This window comes from Seriola lalandi, unplaced genomic scaffold, assembly GCF_002814215.2.
Source record: "Seriola lalandi dorsalis isolate HSWRI2012SDOR001 ecotype SW California unplaced genomic scaffold, Sedor1 jcf7180002054971, whole genome shotgun sequence".
Lineage (NCBI taxonomy): Eukaryota > Metazoa > Chordata > Actinopteri > Carangiformes > Carangidae > Seriola > Seriola lalandi.
The window spans coordinates 1,038,412-1,048,307 of NW_019525522.1; the positions used below are offsets into that span (position 1 = coordinate 1,038,412).

A 9,896-nucleotide genomic window follows, 5' to 3' on the forward strand; every position below is an offset into this window, starting at 1 on the left:
GTGTCTGTTTGTCCTGACTGTGAATCCAAAGTGAAAAAGGTTACTGTTTGTGTCCTCACTGAAATTTGTTGATGTCCCTGCACAGAGCCACGCCCCCTACTGGACACGCCTCTCATTCATTCAGCGGCCATTCATTCAATGAACTGAATTCATTGAAATTTATAAGTAACACCCAATAAATCTGTCTATTTTTGATCATTATAATTTATAGATCAGAAGTGGATAAAAAAGTGAAAGTGTAACCTAAGATATTAGTCTGATGCAACTGAAACTACTTCATACTGAATAAGAGTGAAACTGCTGAATGTGACTCTTATTGTTTTTCTATTTTCCTTAGTTACAGAAAATGCAAAATATATGAATAGCTGCTATGCTCACTGTTCTTCTGTTTACATTTTCAGTTTCCAATCACAAGTTCATTTTCAATATATTTCTTTCCACAACAACCAGTTTCTCCTCTGAAATGATGAAATGAAAGATAGATTTATTTACTTTGTTAGATCCCCATTAGCCACTGTGTTATAACAAGGGCTACTCTTCCTGGGGTCGGTGATGTGAATGGTGAAGCCACCACGCCCCCCTCGCTTGGTGCTCTATAGAGCCAAATTGCCTGCTTCACACCTAGACTGTTGTGTTGTGTTTATCTGGGTGTGGTTGTACACCCTCCACTGTGCTTGCAGGAGGACTCCGGACTGGACAAGATGAGTGCAGAGGCAGCTTGATGTTTAATGTTCAGAATTACAGTATTTCTATATCCAAGAAGCAGTGGGATTACAGTCGAATGGGCTCTGAGTTTTGGGGTAGCTTTTTCAGCACTGCATTTATGCTCACCCCTGATCCCCATAATTGGCTAAAGTGTGGAGATAACACTGGGATGATCGGATCACGGGGATCCTGTAGAGATTAAGTGGCTTTTCAGAGGCAATGATACTTCCGTTTAAAATCAAAGAGAGGGCGATTAGTGGAGGCTCAGGGGCCAGTCCTGGTAACTATGGCACTGGGGAACTGCTGGAAGCTCACTACAGGCTATAAATATTTCGCTTTTTTTTTTAACACAGTATGAAAATGCATGTTACATTAAGAAGCTATTTTCCAAGATCAAAATGATGGTGTAGTTATTACAGGAGAAAAATAGGATAACAGATTTATCGTTTGGATGTTAAGTGTCTCTCTCTCTCTCTCTCTCTCTCTCTCTCTCTCTCTCTTTCTTTCCCTCTCTCTGGCCCCGCAGGAGTGTGTATAGGGATTTAAGACACGTGGACCCGCCCCATAAATAAGTCCTATAATGTGGTCGCCTGAGCCTGTGATGGAAACTAATGAGTTTAAAATGCGCCTTTTGGTGGCAGAGAAATGGACCGTTCACTTCTAATATCGTGACTCCTCGGGTGTGTCAGCCACACTGACAAAAGACTAAAAAAAACAACAATAAGGCTGAAATCAAATGGAGCCGAGCAGGTTTGGAAGATGTCAACAACTGGTCTGATTTTGAAAGCGAGCGTGTGTGAAGTGCAAACATGAGGCATGAAGCTGAGGCTGCGCACACTTAACACTCAGGTGTAATCATCATCCTCACACTTCATCACATCAGCGGATGAACGCGACCTGTGCTCCCGTTTGCCTGCTGTTCCCAAACAATGCTTTGCTTTCACATGGAAGTAATTCATCATTTTGCGTATTTTTTTCCTGCCCACGTTCATAACCCTAAATGTATAAAGAGCTGCATGAATCTAAGAGTCTTGTAGTCTACCACTTCTTCACGTGGGCAGACAGTCTCTCATTTGGTCTTTTTCATCACTTAATGCAAAGTGCCGATGTCTCACACGTCATAAAGTCCTCAGAGCTGCTCACTCTCTCACTTCGTGTCTGTTCCCACGAGAAAAACCCAGGTTCCCATCGTCTCACCTCATGGCTGCTTTAACCAGGATGTGTTACATCTACTAATTAAATTAACGCTAAATGGAGGATGAATTAAGACTGTGACTGATGTTACACAATGTTTCCTCATCTACTTCGTGTATAACACACCATTACTACTAAATACAACAACTGTCCGGACAATTAAAAAAAACCTTTCTGATATCTTGTCAAACAGATAATTTCACTTGAGAAAAGATGTAGTATATACCGTTGATTGTTGGTCAAGATGGTATATTGTTAGTTTCGATAATAAAACCATTTTCGGTTAAATGTCGTCACTCGCACCTGTCAGCCAATCAGAGGCAACCTGAGGTCCACTTCTGTCCGCCCACAGGGAGCAGGAGGCTTTTTCAACAGCTGCAGCTCTCAGTCAGGACATTTGGACCAAACACTGCAACATGACCAGAAAACTACAAAACCCCAGTCTGGACGATGCCAGGAGCAGGAAAAGGGTGAGAAGTCATTTATTTATTTATTTGGGGGCCACTTTCTAATAACGCTCACTTTTAGAAAGGCCTTTAAATTGTAGCTAAACCTTTACATATGCTATTCACCAGTACTGTGTTCATCAGTTATAAGCCATTGATAAGGACAACGTCTGTGCTGCCATGCAGGTTGGCTGGTGTTTATCCTTCTCTATCATAACAGTTTTTTGTCTTTTTAAATCATCAGAAAGAATCATTTGACCTCTGACTTTTTTTTAGAAAAGAACTGAAGAGCAGCTGGAGACAAACGAAAAAGAAAGAGATTCATGAATGACTCACTAACATTTTAAACTGCAAACAAGAACCAACAGGAACTTTTAAAACCTAAAAATTCTTCTTCAATTTGCAAATACAGTATACTGATGGAATTGTCAAAAAATGACCTGGGACACCTTGTTGATTGACCACACTTTCATCATAATCACATAATACTGTTTATCTTTCCTCTAGATTCTGAAACCAGTTGTTGAGAAGAAGAGAAGAGATCGAATAAATCAAAGTCTTGCTGACCTGAGAACTTTGCTGTTGAATCATACATCGGATCCAGTGAGTCATGTCAAAACAACCGCACTACATGTGTTGGCAAATATCATAACCTTACAACGATGAAATGAATTCCTCCCCTGTTTCACTGTTGCCCCTCGCAGCGACTGCAGAATCCCAAAATAGAGAAAGCTGAGATTCTGGACTTGGCTGTGGAATATCTTCAGAAGTGGACGGATGGAAAGAAGCTGAGCAATGGTTGGTTCATTAGTCTCTTTGTGTGTATGAGAATCCTGTTTCTGCTGCATCAACTCAGGGTTGTAATGTTACACTCTTGTTTTATCTCTGGTGTCTCTGCTGTCTTTTTACTTGTTGCAGACTCTGCTAATAGTCAGATGAAGACCCGTGCTCCTGTGGTGAGTCTTCATCACCCAGAGGCTTGTCTTGCTCCTCTCTTCACCATTCAGAGCGCAGGGTTTCAGCAGTGTGTGGCTCAGCTGACCACCTATATGAACAAAATAACACCGGCCCAGAAAACAAGCCTGATTGAGGGACTGAAACATCACACAGAGACCCAGCAGTCAAAACCAGACTTCGGCCAGAAAACGACTGAAACTGAGACGCCAGATGCAGCGTCCGTCTACGTCGTCTGCACGTCTGAGAGAAAAGACGAGTCCTCCAAGTCGCTGTTTCCATCCCATTCTCCATTTCAGCCTCAGTCTTGCTCCACACCTTGCCACGACTATCTCTCCCCTCCCACATCTCCCTGGTTCTCTCCTTCTTTCTCCACATATGCCACCTCTCCCCCTTTCCCATCATTAGCCTCTCACTTCTCCTTCCCCCCCAGCCTGTCACCTCCATCTTCCAACACCTCCTTTTATAGTTTCTCGCCCACGGTCTCTCACACCAGCCCTCCTGCCCTCCACTTCCCCCCACTCACCGCTCTGAGATCCTCTCCACGTCCCGCACCGAGGGAGGGGTCACTACCAAACTCCTCTTCATCCATGTGGAGACCTTGGTTTTGATGAGGAGGTGCAGAGACTGACAAACTGAGAACAGCAGAGCCCCTTAGTGGGAACAAACTGGAATGTCTGGATGAGGAGATGAACACCTGCCGTGTACAGTGTATATATTGGTAAAATGTCCTATATTTTCTATTTCTCTTGTAAATAAAAATTGTACTAAAATCTCACCTCAGTATAGACTCACTATGAACACATTTTTATGTTCCCTCCCCTTGAGCTCACATGTGTTCAAGAGCTTTCTAATAGATACACTTTTGTAAAAGTCAAAAACTACCTGTTGCATTTTATGCAGCTTACCAATAATACCATTAGGAAACATAAACACAGTCAGCAGGATTATTTTGTCATTGTGATCATTTCTACTTGAGGCTTGTCTGTAATTTTGTTATAAAGGAATAGACAGAATAGATATTTTTAATATACAGTTTGACTTATCACAGCAGAAAAAGAACAGGTCTATTTAGGTATGTCAGTAGAGTGATCACAGACTGCTGTAAAAAAACAAAAAAAGAAAAGCCTATATAGACTTTATTTCCCATGTCTTTATTGGAAGGCAGTTATTTAGATGATCTCTCTATGACTTATGGATTATGGAGGAAGAATTTGTAGACATGAAAAATAAACACCTGAAACGCTCTCAGTCACGTATGGAAGGATGGAGAACTGTTCAGCTGTTGTAACAGCTGTTCTCTTATAAGAAGTCATAAGTGGGGCTGACGGCGAACTTTTACACATCAAAGTCTGCTTGCAGGTGTTGGGGAGTGCAACTACATACAGTATGCGGCAACAGTTGTGTAAATCCTTTTGTGTGTGAAGTCTGATTAATTGAGTCACCTGTGTCAGCGGTGGTCGGAGCTGAAGTCTAAAGTTTTGAAAATGAAAAGGATCTGGGGTGTGGGGAGTGAAAGAAGTGATCTTACCTCTGACTGACTGCTCCTCATCTCTGCCCGAGGCTCCAGGCTACGTTTGCTGCTACTGGGATAACACCCAAATCTCAGAATTGTGGGTAATGTAGGCAATACCTATTATTTTCTTTGGTTTTGCTGCATTGATTTTGTTATTAGAGGTGCTTTCCTGGTATTCTAGTGCAGTATTACAATCAACCTTTAAAACTTGTTTAAGACACCATATATTACTGTAAACATCATTGGCATCTGGCAAAGGTTAGTTTAATGTTCCCGTTGTTAAGTTCATGTCAGGTGATTAGATCCACAGTCATATATGAAGGTTTGACTTTTCTTCAAATGTCAATAAGTTGTTACTTTTTATTTTGTGACCGTAAAAAATATGAAAAAATTAAACCAAATGTGGCATTTGCAAAAGTGGGACACCCTTCTAAGTCAGCACCTTGCTGTCTGACTTTATCTAGGACTGAATGAGTAAACTATAGTCAATGTTCACAACCACGCCACCTCCTGGTCCTGTGGTAAATACTGTAGGTGGTAAATGAGAGAAGAGTCTCACCAACCCACCCTCCACAACATTCAGACAGCCAGCCAACTGCCTCAGGAATCTAAATAAACTTCCTGTTCAGCAGTAAGCCCCTCACAAACAATGTGACACAGTTTGTTTCCTCGGAGCAGCAGCCTCACTGGGAACACCTGCCGCTGTCACTGGTTTCCATGGAGCTGCTGCAGATTATTCAGGCGGAGAAAACAAACAGTCTTTAGCAAACCATTAGAATCCCAACTGTGGAGAATGTGCCCCACAGCATTTTGACCGGAGGTGTGTCTATGCACCACCTTGCCATCCTTTGCATGTTAACACTTTGTTTTTTTTTTTCACCAACCACTGATTTCTATAATGCTAACTTACAGTTTCATGCTTAAACCTCAGGGGTCCTGAAGGGGTCAGGAGTCCCTTAGTCAGTCCCTATGCTTCTTTATGAAGTGAGTCTATTAGCATCTCTCTGTCACTGAGCTGATCACACCTTTGCCCTTGATCCTGATCCAATATTCATTCAATTTCTGTTTATTTTTTCCAGCATTACAAAGCTGCAGAAAACATCTCCTACATTCAGCCTAGTAAAGAAGTTTTTACAGTAGGACAGCTCTACCTTACTGAAATACAATCTGTATCAAATGTTTCTTTTGATAGTTTCCAGTGATATTTTATACAGAACCTACAGCATTGGGGACAGTGGGCTGTAAAGAACACATTTCTTTAAGAGGGGGCCCTATGTCTCAAAATCAGTCCATGTATGTAAGTTGTAGTTAGATGTTCACTGTGAGTGCTAACTGCCTTATTGTTGAAGTCACTGCTAATGTCAGTGACAAACTTTAATTACGTGAATTTATTTGCAGAAGATAAAAATGAATGCGGCACTAGTTATTGTTTGAGGATATATGGACGTGTGATCAACAGAGGGCAGCATTGACACAGCGGAGTGTAGCGGACCCGGCGATCTCCATCCCTCTCTGACCTCTCATGATGAGGATAATAGAGGGGCGGCTGTCATTGGGGCTAAATAGAGGATGTTATTGAGCTGTTCCATCAGCGATAAGCCCAAGATGCATGATCATCATTCTTCTCTCCTTCTGTCTCTCAGTGCTCGGCCCACTCTTTATCTGATGATCAAATCTCTATTACAAGCCCTGAATATTTTCAGCAGAGAGGCACCAAAGGATTTGGCTTGAGAAAACAGAATTTATCACATGATAGAACATGTCTTTGGATAATGGCTTTTTTTTTTTTGCCCCCACTTTGCTCCTCTTTGTGCTGAAGAAGCTCTCTCTGTATGAGTGCCATCATTTATGAGGTGGCCATTGTTCTTTGTCAGAGAAATGAGAGGGCAGGCACATCATTGTGAGCTTGATTCTCCACACTACCTCCCTGCATGTTTTGATCGCTCTGCACAGATGTATGAAAGCAGAGAAGGTCGCTCACGCCAGCGAGGATGACTGCTGCGGCACAGCACATAATTAATAGGGAAAGAGATCACCTCTCGGAGTGACCTGACAATGGTTGAGAACTCTTTGGCATTTTCTCAGGACACGCTGATTAGAGCTGATCCTGTTACCGTCTTTAATCACTGTTTTTGTTTGCCATGAATGCACCCATGCATTCCTGATTTGGATTTGAAAACTCGAGATGTTGCTCTGTGGAGATGTCACGGGTTTGTCATGGCCTGCTGAGGATCTGTGAATTCTTTCGTGTTGGTGCATTTCAAAAATCCAAATGCTGAGACAGGACTGGTGTCAAGCTCTTTCATCACACATGTGCACACTTGTACAGCTTGAAAGTATACACACAAACAGCAAGAGTGCACATTGTACTGAGCTGGTATGTGGCTCAGCAGATCCACGGGACAAATGCTTACGGCTGGTCCTCAATCCCGACCCTGAAAATATACGGCTAAACCTTTCGGGACTGGGGTGTGACTAATCTGTTGTTGCATTTGCTAAAAGTAGATCCACTGATTTATTCTGATTGATTCAGTAGTTTTTATCATGTCAACTTGGACAGATCTTAAGGATCCTGAGCACATTTTGAGTTGTGACGCCTTGTTGAAAATTAGTTGTTCTTAACCTAATTGAGCCACCTCTAGCTCTCACTCTATTAATTAATAAGGTTACTGCAGTTACAGTTTTTTAAGAAAGGTGAATATTGCCATGGGACACGAAGTGTACTGATAATAAAGTGTCAGTATGATAAATCTAATTTCATTACATTTGTTTAAATTATTATATCAGCATGATTATATTATGAGTATTATTTTTAGATGTTTAAATGAAGATACAATGATTGATTAGTTAGTCCAGAGTAACACTGGTAATATTGGTAATAATTAAGAAATTAAAAAAAGCTAATCAAAGCACAATACCAGCTGTGATTTCACTCTGATCACTGGTGACGTGGAACAGGAAACACTAAATTCTCTTCTGTTTCCAATAATAATAACAATAACAATAATAATAATAATAATTAGACATTTTACGTGAAGAAAATAAGCAAAACAAAAACACATTAATGATAAGGTAGGCTATGGCTAAAATAGAAAAACTAACCAAGAAAGAACAACGCAAAAATGCAAAAGAAAATGCAAAAAACAAAACAAAAGTGGGACCATTAAAGGGTTAATAAATCAAAATTCATTGTGATGTTTACCAAGTTGGGAAGTAAGTGAATTGACATTTCCGGTCTCTCTTCCTCATTCCACAGGTCTTAACCAGCTTGTATTTAAGTCCAACAGCAGGGGATTGTCTTACACAGAGGGCAGAACTTCCCAACATTTAAATAAAGAAGACTAATGCACATTTACAAGACCATACTGATTTAGACAATTTAACCCTTATTAAGAAAAGCTACCTCGGCCAAGATTACAATTTGAATAAACTTGTTCACATGCGGTGTCACTCCTTATATCTGGGCAACAAAAGTAAATGACTGTAACTCACATGCAATAGTATTTGTGATTTTCCGAACCTTGAACTTTAACTGTCTAGTGAACTGTCTATTTGTGTAGGAGTGACTCTGCATTCTTTTGGAGTTGAGTCAATTTGTTTGACTAAGCTCTATTTTGGAAGACAGTCCACGGATTCACTGCTTTTTATCAGTGAGATTTGAGGACTGCTGCAGACTCAGTCAGCATCCCTAGAGAAGGACTCCTCACTCACATCGCATGTCAATACTCAAGAATGTAGATCTGTCACTACCCACAACTAAATATCATTTTCCCTCTCTTTCATTTCTCTCTCTCTCCCTCTCTTTGCAAGGTTCTTTGAAGTAAATAGTGAAAGGATCCCAGACTGTAGCAAATTACCTGAGGACTGAAACATTTTTGACATAAGTCCTGAGAGACGAGGGCGAGCCACTTTTCCTGGCGGCCCCTTTTGCGTTTTTAATCTGGGGCTGAGGGAGACAGTGGCGCTGACAGAATGATGGGACAGCTGGACATGCTTCCAGGCCAGCAGCAACGGCCAAAAGAAAAGCCAGGAGAAGGGCCACTGCAGACAACTCAGCACAGAGCCAACAACCCAGGACGGCAGACCTGAGCAGGATAGAGCATGACAAGTGTCCACGGGAGAAGTCCGCCTCACCTTAACAGCTTGCATCTCAGTCATGGAAATTGGAATTATATAAAAAAATTTATTTGTTTTGGTATTATTAGTCTCACAGCTTTACGCTCATTAATTGCAGGTCATGAGAATTGTAATGAGATTGTAATTTTTGTTTTGGCCATGCAGCATTGCTCTGTGGATGACAAGGCTGCTCAGTTGGTGCAAAACTTTGGACCAGACTGAAATATCTCAAAAATATTGGGTTACCATTAAATTTTATACAGACAATTGTGTTTCCCACAGGATGAATCCTAGTCACCTTGGTGATCCTCTGACTTTTCCTCTGGTATCACCATGTGGTCAAAAATTTGTCCAACATTTTGTTTTTTAATGATCAAATACCTGCAAAAGTAATGACCATAGACTGTACAAAGATGGACGTATCTTCCGTGACGTCACCATGGGCTGCTCCGCCGTCGCCAACATTCCTGACTTCGCCTAACTCCCAGCCAATCCAAAAATGGGCGAAGAGGTGGGGCGTATGTGGAGCTAAGACTTCATGCTGATTTAATAACTGTGGCAAACATATGCTCCTGTCCAGCATTGTTAGCACAGTTGGACGTGTGGGCGTCTTGCTTGAAGGCTAACCCAAGGCTAATGAATTTGCTGGCTAATTAGCTAGGCTAAGATAACAAGCCAGGTATGGTGAGCGCAGACACCGATACCTGCAAATCAGTGCTAAAATATAAATAAAAGTAAGACTAGAACTTCACTCACTTTAAAACAGGAGCACATACTTCATCACATTCTGCCAGTTTATTTGTCCTATATTTGCATGAAAAATCCTCCAAAGACCACCAACACCACAAATATGGCCGAGAGGTCACATTCAGTGGCTCGAATTAGCTGAGGTGACGTCTAGCAGACAGCCAGTGTTACCAACTACTTTCAATGGAAAGTAGCTACCCCCCCCCCCCCCCCCCCCC

At 41.6% G+C, this 9,896-nt stretch overlaps 1 protein-coding gene across 1 annotated transcript; it reads left to right on the forward strand.

Annotated features, from left to right (window-relative positions):
- Positions 1 to 1,016: 1,016 nt before the first annotated feature.
- her11 (hairy-related 11) lies at positions 1,017 to 4,025 on the forward strand. The gene is made up of 4 exons (XM_023396016.2): positions 1,017 to 2,369; positions 2,853 to 2,948; positions 3,050 to 3,143; positions 3,264 to 4,025. Exons 1-4 carry the CDS (start codon positions 2,316 to 2,318, stop codon positions 3,908 to 3,910), a joined length of 891 nt encoding a protein of 296 aa, XP_023251784.1. The 5' UTR covers positions 1,017 to 2,315; the 3' UTR covers positions 3,911 to 4,025.
- Positions 4,026 to 9,896: the final 5,871 nt, after the last annotated feature.